The following is an 18,334-nucleotide window of genomic DNA, read 5'->3' on the forward strand; positions in this document are numbered from 1 at the left end:
AAATAGAAATACATAGACAAAGGTTAAATTGAACCAGCAAGAAGCTGGACTCTGCATACAATGCAACACCACAGAAACAGTAACACATGTCTCCTAAAGCAATAAATAAATAGAAAATTTTTGTTCTACCTTTGTCTTCTCTGGTTTCTGCTTTCCTCATCTTCTTGTTACTCTCTTCCTTCCATTCACTGTCTGCCATCTCTCTGCCCCTATATGACATCTTCTCTCCTTCTATGCCCCTTCCAGAAACTGTATGCCTCCCCCTTCCATCTCTCCTTTCACCCCCATTGGTCTGGCATCTCTCTCCTCTCCTTCCCTCTCCCAAACCTCTCTTCTGCAATCCCTTTCTTCCCTCATTTTCTTCTCAATTTATTTTCTGTATCCATCTAGATTACATTCTTACTACCCTCTCATCAATTTCCTTTTTTACTGTCTCCTACAGCTCGCCACCTCTTTCCCTCAACCCTTCTAGTATCTAACTCTATCCTCTTCCCTCAATCCAGTATGTGTCCTTTTTTCTTTCTCCTCCCCACTTCCTTCCAGCTTCTGCTCCCCCTCTCCCTCCACTTCCATTCAGTCTGCCCCCCTCTCCCCCACTCTTTCATTCAGTGTCTGTCCCTCCTCTCCCCCACTTCCATTCAGTGTTTGTCCCTCCTCTCCTCTACACTAACATTCAGCGTCTGTCCCTCTTATTCCCCACACTTCCATTAAGCATCTGTCTCTCCTATCCCCCACACTTCCATTCAGCGTCTGTCCCCTCTCTCTATCCCTTCCATCTAGTATTCACCCTCTGTCTCGCTCCTTCCATTCTCTGATCTTTCTGCCTTTTCCATCCAGTGTCCCTGCCCACTCTCTCTTCCATATGGTATCTTCCCTTTTTCTATGCTCCTTCCATAAACTGTCTCCTTTGTACATGATTCATTTCAGCCTCACCCCCTCTCCATTTTTCTGTCTCCCTATGCTCTAGACTCTCTCTCTCTCTTCTCCTTTCCTTCCTTCCCACTCCACCCCATGGTCTGGCATCTCTATATCCTTCCCTCCCCATGCCCTGGTATCTCTTTCTCTCCATGCTCTGGCACCTCTTCTCCCTCTGGTCTGGCATTTGTTTCCTGTCTCTCTGCCATGCCCTAGCATATTTCCCTTCCCATCCATTATCTGGCATCTCCTCTTCTTCCTTTCTCTCCCTCCCTCCTTCCTTCCTTTCCCATGGTCTGGCACCTGTCTCCTTCCCCCATGCCCTGGCATCTCTCCCTCCCCCTCCATGGTCTGGTATCTCCTTTCCTTTCCTCCTATGAACTTGACATCTCTTGTTCCTCTCCCTTTTTCTTCTCCCTCCTTCTGTGTCAGCATGCCCCTTATCTACCTACTATTCCAATATCCAGAACCTCCTTTTTCTTCTTATTGCATCTACCCCGTGTCCAGCATCTCCCACCTGTCTTTCTACTCACATCATGTCTGTTTTTTTCCCTTCACCCTACAACCTCCATGTACAGCATCTTCCTGTGTTCCTTTTTTTCTTCCTTATCTGATTTAGCAGCTTTCTTCCCTTTCCTGAGCCAGCCAACCCACCATCTTCCCACATCCCATAGGCCTGAATGGTATAGAAGTCTCTCAGAGTGTTCTAGTGCTGCTGCAAGACTGGAGGTGATTCTTAGCTGCTATCAGCCCTGCCTTCGGCTGCGCCGGTAACCGGCAATCGCTTCCCCTCCCGCACTAAAGCCTGCCTCCCTCCTTCCCTCCCTAAAGCGCCGAAATGGTCAGGGGGGCTGCCAGGTCCGGAATCACCCTCCCTATTCTCAGGGCCAGCATTAGGGGATGGCAAGGGGGCCCTACGATCCAGGCAGTTCTCTTAGCTGCCATCAGCCCTGCCTACGGCTGCGCCGGTAAAGCAAAACTGGACGGTAAAAGCAAAGAGAGACGCTGCAGGACTTTTCCACTTGCCTGCATCGCTTGAAGTTCTGCCGCTCTTGATCCCGCCCCTCAAAAACAGGAAGTCACTTCAGAGGGTGCGGGATCGAGAGCGGCAGAACTTCGAGCAATGCAGGCAAGTGGAAAATTCCCGTGGCGTCTCTCTTTGCTTTTACTGTCCAGTTCTGCTTTACTGGCGCAGCCGTAGGCAGGGCTGATGGCAGCTAAGAGAGCTGCCTGGATCGCGGGGCCCCCTTGCCATCCCCTAATGCCGGCCCTGAGAATATGGAAGGTGATTCCGGACCTGACGGCCCCCCCTGACCATTTCAGCGCTGTAAGGAGGGAAGGAGGGAGGCAGGCTTTAGCGCGGGAGGGGAAGCGATCGCCGATCCCTTGTCCCCTCGCACAGCTTCGGGATGCTGTCTCTGAAAACGGGACATTTCGGCATCACGAAGCGGTGGGTCGGGACAACGGGTCGGTCGGTCACCTTAAGTAAGAAGGGCGGCAGTAAGGAGGGAGGGAGCGCGATAAGGACCGGGCTGGCTGTGCACCCCCCTATGGCTGCACCCGGGGCGGATCACCCCCCTGCCCCCCTTGGTACGCCACTGTCTGTGCCCATTATAAAAAAGAAAGAAAGGGGGTCACGTGATGCTGGAGACCTGATCGGACGTGCCTCGCTGCAGCTCCGGGCCACCCTGCACTATAATCTGCTTTAAACCCACATATTTGGGGGGTGCATCGCGCTTTCCCTACTCCTGTAAACCGGCGGGTGGGGTGCGCCTCTGCGTTGTTCTTTCTCGGGCATTACACGCCGGTTATGCCGACTAAATTTCAAAGGGGCACGAAGACCAAACACTCTGTGAAGGGCCCTAAGATGGCGGAACAACACGCGGTGCCGATGTTTACCCTGCAGGATGCAGCTGTGCAGGAACTCACACGCTCCTTAACTTTGGTAATGGAAGACAAGCTTACCAAAATCCAATCTTTTATGGAGGAGATGAGAGAGCGCTTAGAATCGCAAACGAACCGTCTGCAACGCGCTGAGGATCGCATTGCCCAACAGGAAGTCCGCACGGACAGTTTTGAGGAGCGCCTCCGCACTTTAGAAACCTCGGCTAAAACCCTGACGGAGCGAGCTGAGGATCAAGAGAACCGCGGACGAAGGAACAACCTGCGCTTCATTGGATTCCCTACCTCTGTGCGCGACGTAGATCTTCGCTCTCGCCTGGAAGCATGGCTGCCAGAGGCCTTTGATATACAGGCACCTCTGGCCCCGCTGCTGATCGAGCGGGCGCACCGAGTGGGAATCCGCAATGAAGGAGAGCAGCGACCGCGACCTGTCATAGCACGCTTTCTGAACTTTGCCGTGAAGGAAAAGATCTTGTTCTTGTACCGAAAGGGGAAAGAGCTACAGTATGAGGGCCACAAGATTCTCATCTTTCAAGATTTTTCTCCACATGTATCATACCAGCGGCGCGCCATGGCGCCCTTCTGTAATGAACTCTTCAAACGGCATATCCGGGTTAATCTTCTGTATCCTGCTCGAGCCAGAATATTTTACAACAATAAGGTCACCTTTCTGGACACTCCTCAGGCTATGGAGAACTTTATCCAAAGGCTTCCTCCTGTGAAAGAACCCCCTCAGCCGGGTGAATGAGGCCCTGCTTTGTAGGTACTCTGCTTGCTAAAGTGCCTTTAAGGCCTAGATGCTGCTGAGGTCGAGGGGCCCTGTTAATTTCACACCGTTGAGGCCATGACTGATTGAGCCTGCTTGCGGGTTGGCATCCAACCTCATGGCCTCCTGAGTTTGTTTCCTCTCCCCTCCTTTGGGCCCTTCGGGGCGTGGGAGGGTGCTTTTGACAATGCTTTATATTATTGCTCATTGTTTGCTGCCCCAAGTTACATGTGAGGCTCTCCTTTGGTGGAGTGTTTCCCCTATTGTTCCCCATCCTTGATGTTTCTTACGCTGCCTGCTTCTGAGTTTTCTGCTTTTTTCAATTTTCACTGTTCCAGTGGTCTTCGGGCCTAAATGGTTGGTGTCCTGGATGAATCTGATTATCATGCCTTTAATGTTTTTTGGGTTTCACCCTTTATTATTTCACACTTTGCATGGGTGAGGGGGGGGTGGCCCGGGGCTGCTGTATCTATGCTGTTCTGTTGTATTGGGGTAGACTGTACAGTCTGGGGAGGGCGGGGAGGGTAGTGGGGGGGGGTGTGGGAAGGGGGGTTACAACTGTTGTTCTATGTGTGTGTGTGTATGAGTATGTTTGGTCGGCTGGATGCTGATATGAATGTGGTCCTAGGATATGGAGATATGCACGGTGTTTGGTTGCGATGGATGATGCGATGGTCAAGTTGCTTTTTCCATGATTTGTGGATGGAGGGGATTTTTGCTGGGACGATCCCTTCCTCCTCTCTTCTTTGGTTTTTCTTATGTCTACTATACTGCCTCTCATGTTTTCTCCTTTGCAATGGCTAACCTGAATGTTAATTCTTTGAATGTCGATGGTTTTCACTCTCCTGTGAAGGGTACAAAAATTCTATCATACCTAAAGAAAAAGCGCTGTGACATAGCGTTCCTTCAGGAGACCCACCTGTCCGCCACAGAACATCTCAAACTTCGGCGGGATTGGGTGGGACAGGTGGGTTTCTCAGCATACTCTTCCCGAAAGCGCGGGGTGGCAATCTTGATTCATAAAAAACTTCCCTTTCATGTCCATAAAGAGATTAAGGATCCGGAGGGCCGTTACCTTTTTCTGATTGGAGATCTGTGGGGTTCACCTATAGTTTTGGGTACGATCTATGCCCCGAACGTTTACTCACATGATTTTTTTTCCTCTCTGGTGGGGACCTTGGCCTCCTATTCCTCTCACCAACTGATCATAGGGGGGGATTTCAATGTGGTGGCGGAGCCCCTTTTGGATTGTAACCCGGCTAAAATTGCTCCCCGGGGACACTACAACAAGGGGATACCTTTTCTTTTACAAGAATTAAGCCTGTTAGATGCTTGGCGTGCCCTGAACCCGCTTGACAGTGATTTTTCTTTTTATTCACATCCCCACAATGTATACTCTCGCATCGACTACATTTTGATTTCGGATGGCATGTTTTCTAAATTGTCCAGGGCAGTTATGGATGCTCCTTTGGTGTCGGACCATGCTCTTTTGAGTATCACTTTGCAGTTCTCCCCTGCCTCTTCGGGTAGGACTTGGAGGATGTCCCCCTACTTATATTCGGACCCTTCGTTTCGCACTTACCTGGGGCAGAGATGGGAGGAGTTCCTCCAGACGAATGCTGCGGAGGATGTGAGCCCGATTACATACTGGGAGGCAGCTAAGGCTGTTTTGCGAGGCCACGTGTTGGCATATTCTGCTGCGGCCAAGAAAAAGCGGGATGGGGAATTACTGTCCTTGACTGCCGAATTACAAAGTTTACGACGCTCGCACATCTCGAATCTCACCAACGACTTGCGGGAGAGGCTTTTTGAGGTTAAACATCGGATTAATGACATTCTATCCCAACGGGCTTCTCGAAACATATATTTTTACAAATATAAGCTACATGCCTGGGGTAATAAAACCGGACGCCTACTGGCCAATTTGATCCGACCTCCGAGAGTCCGACATGTAATCACTCATATCAAGGATGGGGTGGGGAAGGTACACACTCAGCAACAGGCAATTACAGACCAATTTCTTCAATTTTACCGACAGCTTTATGCTGAACAGCCTCCTGATGATAATGCGCGCGATGAATTTTTCCGCGACCTGTCCTTGCCCACGGTCACCGACCAACAAAAGCACCTGCTTAACCAACCGATTAGTGGGGAGGAGATACAAACGGCTATTCGCAAACTTAAATTGGCTAAAACTCCTGGGCCGGATGGTTTTGGCCCGGAGTTTTACAAGCTCCTACCCCCACTGGCCTTGGGTTCCCTGCAGGCTTACTTTATGGGACTTCGGACGGCAACTCCACCCGGTAACACTCATAATAGCGCTCACATTATTATCTTGCCGAAACCCGGGAGACCTGTGGACCAGTTGGGCTCTTACCGTCCCATCTCACTTTTGAACCAGGACATTAAACTCCTTGCCGGAATCTTGGCGGCGCGCCTTAACACAATTTTACCGACCCTGATACATGAGGACCAGGTGGGCTTTGTCCCAGGGCGGCATGCCTCCATGAACCTCCTTAAGGTGCTCACGGTATTACAGCTTCCTTACAAGGCCTCTGATAGGGCTTTAATCACCAGTCTCGACGTAGAAAAGGCGTTCGATATGGTTTCTTGGCGACATCTTTTTTGGATCCTCGAACGCTATGGTATTTCCGGAGACTTTGCCGCTTGGGTGGCAGCATTATACACTGGCCCAACATCTCGACTAATGATCAACGGGGGAATTTCTAAACCTTTCTATCTGGGCAGAGGCACACGGCAGGGTTGCCCTTTATCCCCTTTGTTATTCCTTCTTTCTCTTGAACCCCTAGCCACACGGATTCGTCAGGATCCAGACCTTACGGGTTTGGGCATTGGAGGGCATGAATTTAGAATTAGCATGTTTGCTGATGATATGCTGCTATACGTTCGGCATGCCGACGTCAATCTCCCCCGCTTGATGGCTATTATTAACTCTTTTGGACGCTTCACTGGTTTAAAGGTCAATTATGAAAAAACTGAAGCCTTGCTGATGCACGACTCCCCAGGGGATCTTTGGTTTCAAACATTGGGGGTGGGCATTGCACCTGAGAAATTGAAATATTTGGGGATTTATCTTTATCGGGACCCGAAAAAGTTATATGAAGCCAACATCACGGCAGCGATTGGTAGGATACATTCCCTGTGTCACAAATGGCGTTCCCTTCCCTTGTCCCTGATGGGCCGGGTCGCCTTGGTGAAAATGGTTCTTTTCCCAAAACTACTGTACGCGTTGGAATCAGTGCCTTTTTGGGTTAGTCGTGCTGACGAACGCCACTATAACTTTATTGTTCGTACATTTATTTGGAATGCCAAGCGGGCGCGTATTGGATTCTCCAAACTAATTCGAGCTAAGGGGCAGGGAGGACTTGGATTGCCAGACATTCGACTGTACAATGTAGCTTCCCTTTTTCGCTGGATCCACGAACATTTGACTTCGCACCGGCGTTATTCCCCTCTGGACTTATTGGCTACGTGTTGTTCCCCGATATCTTTTATTTCGTTCGTGCATGGGATTCAGGGCTCGCCAACTTCCTTGAGGTATCCCTCGTTGACTTACCTGCGGGCCTTTCGGAGAGCTTGGGCGTGGTGGAGGAGGCTTCAGGACAAGGTGCCTCATCCGTCCCCCTTTTTATCCCTGATTGGCAACCCTTACTTTGTACCGGGTTTTAAGGGCCTGCCTGGACTGAGAGGCCGGGCCGAGAGGGAGTCCACTATTTATGATTTATTGCATTTGGGGGGCGGATGCTTCCCTACCTTTTCAGCTCTATGCACCCATTGGGGGCTCCACACCAACCAGTATTATCTATATGTCCAAATCAAACATTACTATGATTCTCTGAACGCCACTTCCCCTATATCTTGGGCATGTGGTTCGCTGGATGAGCGGGCCCTCGATGTGCCACCCCACAAGAACAAGATTGCCACCTGGTACGCGGAGGGACGGGAGAGTCAGGGAACGCAGTGCCTTCAATCCCTGGTGTCGGAATGGAATAGAGACCTGGACTTGCCAGTATCCCTTCATGACATAAACCTTTTTTTTTCAAAATATCTATTTATTTATAAAATCTGTCTCTTTACAAGAAACACAATTTCGCATACTGCACAGAGCGTATATTACTAGATCTAGAGGTTTTCAGATGGGGCTCTGGCCTGATAATTTATGTGTTCATTGTAATCTCTCTCAAGGTACCTACCTGCATTCCTTTTTTCTTTGCTCCAAACTTACTTTCTGGACTCTGATCCACCGGCGCTTGGAAGGGGTAATTGGTTACACCTTCAAATGGAACCCACCCGCCTTGTTGTTGGGTGATGTGCAGGACCTCTCTCAACAGAACCTTGATGCGCCTTCACAGAAATTCGTTCTCCATGCCATCATGGTGGGGAAAAAGCTCGTCCTGCACCACTGGTCTTCCCCGGAGGTGCCATCTTTCCCTGTATGGTCCAGTCACATGAACACTTTGGCCTCATTTGAACTGCAGACTTATTCTTCGCGATTACAGACTCATTGGAAGGCCTACTGCGAACTTTGGAATGTCTTTTTGAAGCCGGGTTCTGCCTCCACTTCCTCATCATAGTCCCTATGGTTCTCCAGGGACGTGCTCCTCTACCTGTGTTTGCTTTATCTCCTGGCCTTTCCTGTGTTTTTTTTTCTGTTTTCTGTTTCCCATTGCATTGGAACTAGGGGATACTGGAGTCCCCTTCACTGTTTTGTGTTATGATATATTTACCACTGCTTTATGGGGGCTCTCTTCTTCTTTTCTTCTTGACCTGTTATTGCCGCCACGCACTGTGTTCTGTGTTCTGAGCAGTAATTCGAACAGCTTGATGGCCTGTAGGACTGTAGGGTGATTGGGAGTCTGTCTGGGAAGGGGGGAGGGGGTGGGGTTGCTGGGTGTATGAATGTGTGTTGGATGGTGGGTGCTGGTACGCTTGGGGGAGTGTCTGAGGGTTTCTTCGTGAGTGTCAGGGTTCCAGTTCTCTATATTAAAAACTTGGGTGCCCAAGGTGACAGTGCTGCGGCCACTTTTCAGATTGTTCTGTTTGCATATTTTGATATTTGCTTGTTTTTCATGCCTCTTGGACACCGTAATGATGACTGTCTGCTGCCTGTACTGTTAACTTGCATTACCCAATAAAGATGATTATACAAAAAAAAAAAAAAAAAAAGAAAGAAAAAAGGTTTCCTGCCCTGAACAGCTAAGTGACAGGAAGCTTTCCCCTACCTCTCAACTGTTCAGGCTTCCCCTAGGAGCTCTTCACATGTGTGAGAGTCACTCCTACAGTGATCCATTGGATCGGAGAGTCATGGATTACGGCGAACATCCACGTGAATCATTTGTATGCAAACTTTTTAGTGCATCAATATCTCTTTCTGAATCAGCCAAAAAATCAGATCGGTACAGACCCATAACGGTCTTACCTATCCTCTTAGTGCATCAAGGCCTAAGTGCACTTATGTGTTCACACATGCATTTTAAATAACTAGAATACCAGCATTTATGTGCATACTTGCCACCTGAATCTGCGTGACTTTTTATAGAATTACTTTCTATGTGGCTAACTGGTTAATTCCATACCACGCAAGAACAGTTTGATGCTGTTGACAGACTTCTATATGGGTAATTCCTTTAGAGGTGCAGATTAGATTATATACAATCAGACAGTACTTTTGCTGTATTAGCACGCATATTATGGAATGTGCTACCATTATATTTGAGACTGGCAACATCTTTTAAAAATTCAAAAAGGAATTAAAGATGTGGGTTTGTAGACAAGCATTTCAGCAGTCAGGGGACAGCAGTACATTATAACAATCTGATTAGGTTTGTGAGAATTAAGTTTGATTAAGGTGTGGTTTTTATATAGTGTTTATTAGGGATGTACACATGAAAAATTTTTCTTGTTATTCTCCTGTGTTGTTTGCAGGTTTTCTCATTGATCCAACCCAACTAGGCTCATGGGACCTCAGTAAAGCAAGGGTTGGCATCAGGGGGTGGGAGGCAAGGAGGCCTGCTAGGATGCTTTCCTAAAATAGTTTGACCTGCAAGAGGGGTTTGATTTTGGGGAGAACCATGATAGGCACATACTCACAGGCAGCAGTTTTGCTAATCGGAGATGCTATGGTGAGTGGGGGGTGCTTGCTGTTGGGGATTGGGGATAGAGAATGACACGGGGAGCGATCCCCGCAGCGAACCGCTGCGTGGCTGCGGTTTGGCTGCGGGTTATGGTGACCTCATTAGCAAATCGCCGCAGACGCGGGGACAAATCCTTTCACCGCCCGCAAAAACGGTGAATAGATTTGTCCCCGCAGGCCAATGTCCCCCCTTCTAGGAACCGCTATTTACCTGTGTTTCACCGTGCTCCTCATTTGTCAGATCAACCCTTCCTGCCAATAGAACCCGCCCCCCCCCCCCCCGACGATCGCCCTCAGCCCTTCATGCCGACAGAACCAGCCCTCCCCAACGATCGCGGCAGGAGGGTACCCATCCCCTCCTGCCTACCCCAACAGCCCCCCCGACGATCGCAGCAGGAGGATATCCAACCCCTCCTGCCAGCTCCCCAACAGCCCCCCTATGATCAATGGTAGGAGGGTGCCCAACCCCTCCTGCCGGCACCCCCAACGGCCCCCTATATCGCCAATAGGAGGGTGCCCAACCCCTCCTGCCGGACCCTCCCCCAACAAACCCCGCCATCCCGAAACACCACCCTTAGTCTTACTTTCCAAGTTGGACCGGACAGCTCCTCGCTCGTCTGGCCAGCAGGCCTGCCTCCGTCCAAATGAGGCGGGCCCGCCCCTCCCCTCCCCTGCCTAACCCAAAGGATCCTAGGGCCTGATTGGCCCAAGCACCTAAGGCCCCTCCTATAGCGGGAGTGGCTTTAGGTGCCTAGACCAATCAGGCCCTAGGATCCTGTGGGTTGGGCAGGGTAGGGGCGGGCCCGCCTCATTTGGACGGAGGCAAGCCTGCTGGCCATACGTGTGAGGAGCCGTCCGGTCCAACTTGGAAAGTAAGACTAAGGGGGTTCCGGGGTGGGAGGGTTCGTTGGGGGGGGGTCCAGCAGGAGGGGTTGGGTACCCTCCTGCCGGCGATCTTAGGGGAGGCCATTGGGAGGACCGGCAGGAGGGGTTGGGTACCCTTCTGCTGCGATTGTCGGGAGGGCCGTTGGGGGGGGTCTACAGGAGGGGTTGGGTGCCCTCCTGCCGTGATCGCTGGGGGGAGGGGAGACTTGCAGCCGTAGCCGCAGTCACTATGCTAATCACGGCAGGGAGATCTTTGCCGCGATTAGGTACAGCGGCCGCGTCTACTTACCATGTAGGCTAACATTGTAAGCATTTAAAGTACATGTCGTGTTTGTTTTTGCATTGCTAGCCCCAGGGGTGGTGGAAGATTAGTGATTGAAAAACTGTATGAAAAATAACTATTTTAAATTTAGTGATCAAAATGTGTCAGTTTTGAGAATTTATATTAATTAATTTTTTCTCTGCGTGTTTTGTTTTTGTATAGTTATTAACTAATATTTAACTAAGTTTTAAAGAATGTTTCCTTTATACGTAAATAAAGAAAAGTATATAAAATCGTACCCGTTTGAGGCTTTTATGTATGCAGCGGTGACGGTGACGGGGCGGTGAATGGGGTTGCAGTGGCGGTGACGGGGCGGTGAATGGGGTGGCAGTGGCGGTGACGGGGCGGTGAAGGGAATGGCGGTGACGGGGCGGTGCAGAGGATGGTGAGACGGGGACGGGGCGGTGACGGGGACCAATTTTTTCACCGTGTCATTCTCTAATTGGGGACTGTCAGTAATGATGTACCATAAATGTATACAAAGCAGTTTATCAGCATATAATTATGCAATAACCAACACATGAAAGAGGCTTCACATTCCAGAGTTTCACAAATAAAAAGAGCTATAACCATATGCTCCAACATCTCAAAATGACTGAATTTACAATTTACAAGTTCAATTGTGAGAGGGGGAGGGGGTAATTTTATTATTACATATTGTACAAGATATTTGATTATATGATAGGAAAGGGTGGGAATAAGAGCATATTATTTGTACCATTGATGATTATTAAGTGATATATTTATTGTTAATTTGTTTGGACATATTGTCACACTTATTGTAAGTCTGAAAATGAATAAAGAATTTAAAAAAATGACTGAGGTACTAAATATAATGTAAATTAACTATCTGTGTACACAATAAATGAATTTCCTCAAAACTGAGAGTGCTTCACACCCATTGGTACTCACAGAACTGGTTTCTATGGCTACAACTCAGGATGGGTTGTTATATTTGTGAACTATTCATATAGGAATATAGAGGATTATATCATAAACACAATATATTTGAAATCAGAAACCTCCACAAATATCAGAATATCACTGGCAATAAAACTTCGATTGAAATAATCTCTTGTACATTTAAAGTAATTCAATTATGCTTATATTTGAAACTTATATTTAATTAAATGTTCTAACAAAGTCTAGGAGGGATCCAAGCAACTTTAAGACTCCATTAGAGGATGTCTGTAAAGATAAGTTTCAAATATTAGCACAATTGAATTACTTTACTGTACATGTCCAAGAGATAGTTTCAATGGAAGAGTTTTTATGTTTTATTTTTTGTTGTGTTTTTTCCAGTGGTCAAATGAGAACAAAGCACTGTAATATGCCAATAAAATTCTGAAGCTTTTTTTCCATCAGATTGAAATATAGCTTTTCTATTATAATCTACGACGGTGATTCTTAAATTTGACCTGTGGGGACCCCTAGCCAGTCAAGTTTTCAAGATATCCCTAATGAATATGCATGAGTGAGATTTGCCTTGAAAGTAGGTAGTAGGCATACAAATTTCTCTCATGCATTTTCATTAGGGATATCTTAAAAAACCTTACTGGCTAGGGATCCCCCAGGACAAGTTTAAGAACCACTGATCTACAAGATGTTATTCCAATTTTTGTGGAGATTTCTGATTTCAAATTTGTTATATTTTTATACAAGGCACACTAAGCTGACTTCACATGGTTATACTTGCTATTTCAAGAAACTGCTTCCAGTGTCTAAGACCACACCTCTCGCAGAAGGGATTCAAGGCCTTAATGGCCCAGTGGCTCTTATACCAGCCATGATCCTGCAGTTCAAATAGCTAAAAATAGGTGCCCTTTTGCAAACCCTACTCCCACAGCATCTTAATCTAAAAAGGAATTGAAAATCCAGATCTTTCTAACCCTTATTTACCCCAAATGACCATAGTCCTATTAGAGGCAGGTGCTACCAATTTGAAAAAGATGGTGATATAGTACCAATGCAGAGGTAATTGGGAATTGTTCCTATTCCCTATGTGACAATAGTCATTTGCAGTTTCTCAGTGCTTGGGGAAGCTGTTGGGTTTGTTTGTTTGTTTGTTTTAATTCTGAGGGGTTGGGACTAGGCATTTGGGAGTGGATTGCTGGAGTGCTATGTTTTGGCTATTTGAATCACAGGAGTGGAGGTAGGGGAGAAAAGAGAAGGGAGAAGGAGGGCCATAGATTAACCAGAACCTCAAGACCACCAAGTGGGGTGACTTCAGACACCAGGAAAAGTTACACTTTAAATAGTGAGTGTCACTGTGTAAAAGGAAACAATTTAAAAAAAAAAAATTTCTTAAATGTTGCTATGGTTAAGTAACCTGAAAAATATATCATAAAATTTGATTAATAAATTTAAATAAGACTGAAGCTTATTTGCTTCCTGTAACCAAATTTCACACAATAGCTCCTATTTTTTTTGGGGGGGAGGGGGGCTTAGTAAACAATAACATGGCTTCTCCTCCATCAAAAGGAGCATTAATGGGAGAAACTGAATCAGTGCCTTAGCTTTTTTGGAGTACAATATGCTGTTTTAACCACTAAGCTACTTGTCCATTCCATTTAGGAGGCAATTGAATAACTGGGCACCTCCATGTAGGTATCCGGAGGTCACGCTGTAAAAGTTCATTCTATAATGGAACCTGCACGCCCTGGTTCCATTATACGAATGTAAGATTAATCCAACTTAATCAGTGTACCTTACATTTAGGTATCTGCAGTTACACCAACCATAGAACTGGTATTAAGTAGAGGCTCCTAAATTCAGCAAGGATGTGTGTAACTTATAGCATTTCTTAAGTTACCTGTGTAAGTTGGAGCCCCATTTTATGTCTCACCCGGGTTCCACCATTCTGTATGCCTCCCTTGCAAACATGCTATACAAGTTCAGTAGATATTTACAGACTAATCCTAGGCACCCTGCTAGTATTAAACAAGTACCTATAAGTACCTAGATTTATTAGCCTGCCCATTTAGCATGTTTAGATTCAAACATTATACTTTCATTAACTCTATATCTTGCCTTTTAGGATTTTGTTTTTTCCTGAAAATATTATTCACGAATCGATTATATGTCTTATATCAGTGCATCTTTCTTCTACAATCCAGCAGCGTTATTGGTTTCATTACCTTTAGCATGAAATATATGGAACAGCAATATGGTCTGTCAGCATCTAGGGCCAACCTTTTAACAGGTAAGTGCCATGATCTAGTGCTTTGACTTGTACTGTATATTCAGTATGTAAAATCAATACAGCTATACTGTATATTCCAGTACAGCTGGATTTTTAAAGGAAAAATTACCCCCTCTTCTATGAAACTGTACTAGCAGTTTCTAGCATGGGGAGCTGCACTGAATGGCCTGCGCTGCTCCTGATGCTCATAGGAACTCAATGAGCATCGGGAGCAGCACGGGCCATTCAGCACAGCTCTGCACTATAAACTGTTAGCTCGGTTTCATAGAAGAGAGGGTTAGTCTGCAAGCTGTACGATATAGGCATGGGTAGAGTTGCCATATTTTACTTATGTAAAATCTGGAACCATAGACCAGCCCCCAGGTCCACCCAGTTCCACCCATGCCTCGCCCCTAGCCCCACCCCCTCAGCCTATTCTCGTCAGTCAGGAAGGCAATCAAGCATGTGATAATATCACGTGCATACATGCATATGTATGACATCACCGCATTGCATACGCGTATGTGCAGATGCCCCCTCCCGACGCAATCTGCTTTTCAAAACCTGGACAAAGTGTCATGTCCTCTAAAAATAGGACAGGTCTGGGTAAATCCAGAGATCTGGTAACCATAGCCATGGGCCTGCAAGTTCTGTTTGGATGCTGAAACCTTTAACCTTTACAAACCAATTTTCAGCCTTCATACCGAGCTTGCAGGCCTATGGGTACTATAAAGTACCCGTGAGCAGTGCCAGATTAAAGAGTAGGCCCAGTAGGCACGGGCCTAGGGCCTGAAATGGTCAGGGTGGCCCGGAATGATCAGGAAAGTCACCGGTGCGGTGCTTTAGGGCCTCACCCTCACTGGATTCACTGGCGGCAGCATCATTATCCCAGGCCCCGCTGACCCTCCTACCTCTCTCTCCTATGCAAAACCCCGCCGACCCTCCCATGCGAGATGACTGACCAACCGAGCAACAAACCTCCCTCCAGTGACGCGCCAGAGGGAATCACTAGCAGGAGAAAGGCACGAAGCAGACTTTTAGAGTGATGCGGCTGCCAACGCTGCTGGAGGGAGGTTTGTCGCTCGGTTGGTCAGTCATTTTACATGGGAGGGTCGGCAGGATTTTGCATAGGAAGGAGAGATAGGAGGGTCAGCGGGGGTTCGGCTGGGGGGGAGGGGTTCGGCTGGGGAGGGAGATAAGCGGTCTGCCCCAAGTGCTCCAAGGCCTGGTGCCATTACCTTCTTCGGGCAGCAACAGCATTTACAATTTGCTGCTGTTGACGGCTTCAGGCCTTCCTCTCTGCCAGATCCTGCCTACTTCCTGTTTCCATGAAGGCAGGATCCGACAAAGAAGAAGGCCCGAAGCCAGCAACAGCAGTGGATTGTGAATTCTGCCACTACCCGAAGAAGTTCATGATGCCAGGCCTTGGGTGACAGAAGGAGGAGAGGGAGCAGAGGAGGAGCGAATTGCTGCATCCACCTATAGGGAGAAAGAGAGGGAGAAGGAAGATAAGGGAGGGAATGAAAGGAGATGCCAGGGTTTGGAGGGAAGGGAGGGAGGAAGAGATGCCAGGACATGAAGGGAAGGAGGGAAGGTATGCCAGATCAAGGGAAAAAGAAGGGGGAAAGGAAGGAGGCGATGTCAGAGCATGCAGGGAGAGATGGAAGAAAAGGAACGGATGCCAGGGAATCAGGGAAGGGAAGATGCCAGACCGTGGAGTGGGAAGGAAATAAAGGAGAAGAGAGAGATGCCAGAGCATAGGGGAGGGGGTGGGGTCAGAGAGAAAAAAATGGAAAGGTGGCAGAGCTGAAATCAATCATGTACAAAAGATAGAGAAGATAGACAGTTTATGGAAGGAGCATAGAAAGAGGGAAGATGCCATATGGAATGGGGAGAGGGTAGACAGTGGATGGAAAGGGCGGAGAGAGAGGGCAGACAGTAGATGGAAGGGGCAGAGAGAGAGAAAGGGGACACAGTGAATGGAAAGGGCTGATGCTGCATGGAAGACAGAGAGAGGACAGATGCTGGCTAGAAAGAAGAGAGTGAAGACAAGATGATTAAAGCATAAGAACATAAGAATTGCTGCTGCTGGGTAAGAACAGTGGTCCATCGTGCCCAGCAGTCTGCTCTCGTGGTGGCTCCTAGGTTAAAGACCAGTGCCCTAACTGAGACCAGCCCTACCTGCTACGTTCTGGTTCAGCAGGAACTTGTCTAACTTTGTCTTGAATCCCTGGAGCGTGTTTTCTCCTATAACAGCCTTCGGAAGAGCATTCCAGTTTTCCACCACTCTCTGGGTGAAGAAGAACATCCTTACATTTGTACGGAATCTATCCCCTTTTAACTTTAGAGAGTGCCCTCTCGTTCTCTCTACCTTGAAGAAGTGAACAATCTGTCTCTCTCTACTAAGTCTATTCCCTTCATTATCTTGAATGTTTCGATCATGTCCCCTCTCAGCCTCCTCTTTTCAAGGGAGAAGGGGCCTAGTTTCTCTAAACTCTCGCAGTATGGCAAATTCTCCAGCCCCTTAACCATTATAGTCACTCTTCTCTGGATCCTTTCAAGCAGTGCCATGTCCTTCTTCATGTACAGCGACCAGTGCTGTACGCAATATTCCAGGTGGGGGCGTACCATGGCCCAGTACAGCATCCTGATAACCTTCTCCGATCTGTTCGTGATCCCTTTCTTAATCATTCCTAGCATTCTGTTCGCTCTTTTTGCCGCCGCCATACATTGCACAAATAACTTCATCGAATTGTCGACTAGTACTCCCAAGTCTCTTTCCTAGGGCGGTCTCTCCTGTAGGAAGATTTATGGTATGTACTAAGCAGATGCATAAACATCTCTGTTAGTTTTGTCTAGGGAAAACCATAAACGCTGCCAGGTCAAAATTTCTTGGTCTATTTATACGACACAAACCCAGGCTAATGATAAATATTTTTATTATTAAAATAGAAAAATATAATTCACAAGCCAGCTGCAATGTCTAAATATTGTTTACAAAATATCTGATTACATAAATGAAACTCAGTACATAATTATCACAATACACTTGTTAGATAACTAAGTAAAACTAATTGTTACACACACTACACAATTCCTTATAATAATAATAATCCCTGATTATAAGCAAATGATTACAGTATCACACAGGTAGCTTCACAAACCTTGTCCTATCACAATCGGACATCTTTATCTAATCCCCAAGCTGATAAGACAGTAAATTCCTTATGCTCACCCTTGATTAGGCCTCCGGCACAAATTAGGTGAAATGGAAACTTTCTTGTTAGCTTTAGGAGATGCAGGAAATCCTTGTTAAAGGTACACGTGTTCGTCAGTCCCGGGGAAGGCTATAATTCATTGGCAGTCAGTTCCTTGAAGTGCTGGAATTCAGAGCTGTTTAAAGAGTCTGAATCTCTCTCTCTTAGGCAGAGAGTCACACTAAGTAACTTTACAGGTCTAATTATTAAAAGAAAAAGATGCGTGCAGAACACCTGTGGGAAGATATGAGCTTCCTCGCATCTCAAAACAGACTAATTATAATTAGCACCTTCTCACTTGGATCTCATCAGAGGACTTCCTCGGACCAATCCAGAAACAGAACTTGGATGAATAGCCTTTCTGTGTAAGGTGGCATATCGGCTGGTAGACACAGGCGCCGTTAGACAGATAAGAACGGATAGGAGTATAACTCCCCCAAGAATCACACAGTCCTATTATGAAGACACAGATGGATGTCCTTGAGTAGAATAACATTCTGGTACATACCCAGAATGCATCAGGCAGAAACAGCAAAGATGTTTCTTCTTTTTTCTTGCCAGAAAGATTTCTTGCAGAATGGTTCAGGCTTGATGATGTCAGAGAGGCCTAACCTTCAGGTGCAAATACGGAAACACCCCTACACTCCGAGTACCGCACCAGACATCCTGTGTATAAGATTTTTGTTACCAACATGCATCACTTTACACTTATCCACGTTAAACCTCATTTGCCATGTCGCGGCCCATTTCTCGAGCGTGTTTATGTCCCGTTGTAGGTCTTTGCAATCCTTCTGCGTCTTCACTATTCTGAATAGCTTCGTATCGTCCACAAATTTAATCACCTCACTCGTCGTGCCAATTTCCAGGTCGTTTATAAATATGTTGAAGAGCATGGGTCCAAGCACCGAACCCTGCGGCATTCCACTCATGACGCTTTTCCAGTCCGAGTATT

At 47.1% G+C, this 18,334-nt stretch overlaps 1 protein-coding gene across 1 annotated transcript in view; it reads left to right on the plus strand.

Annotated features, from left to right (window-relative positions):
* Window positions 1-18,334, plus strand: part of LOC117366418 (solute carrier organic anion transporter family member 1B3-like) — a 462,552-nt gene that overhangs the window by 160,654 nt on the left and 283,564 nt on the right. The window contains exon 7 of the mRNA XM_033957759.1: window positions 13,982-14,146. Coding sequence (XP_033813650.1) covers window positions 13,982-14,146 — 165 coding nt within the window. The remainder of the gene's footprint in view (window positions 1-13,981; window positions 14,147-18,334) is intronic.

Source organism: Geotrypetes seraphini, chromosome 9, assembly GCF_902459505.1.
Source record: "Geotrypetes seraphini chromosome 9, aGeoSer1.1, whole genome shotgun sequence".
Taxonomy (NCBI): Eukaryota; Metazoa; Chordata; class Amphibia; order Gymnophiona; family Dermophiidae; genus Geotrypetes; species Geotrypetes seraphini.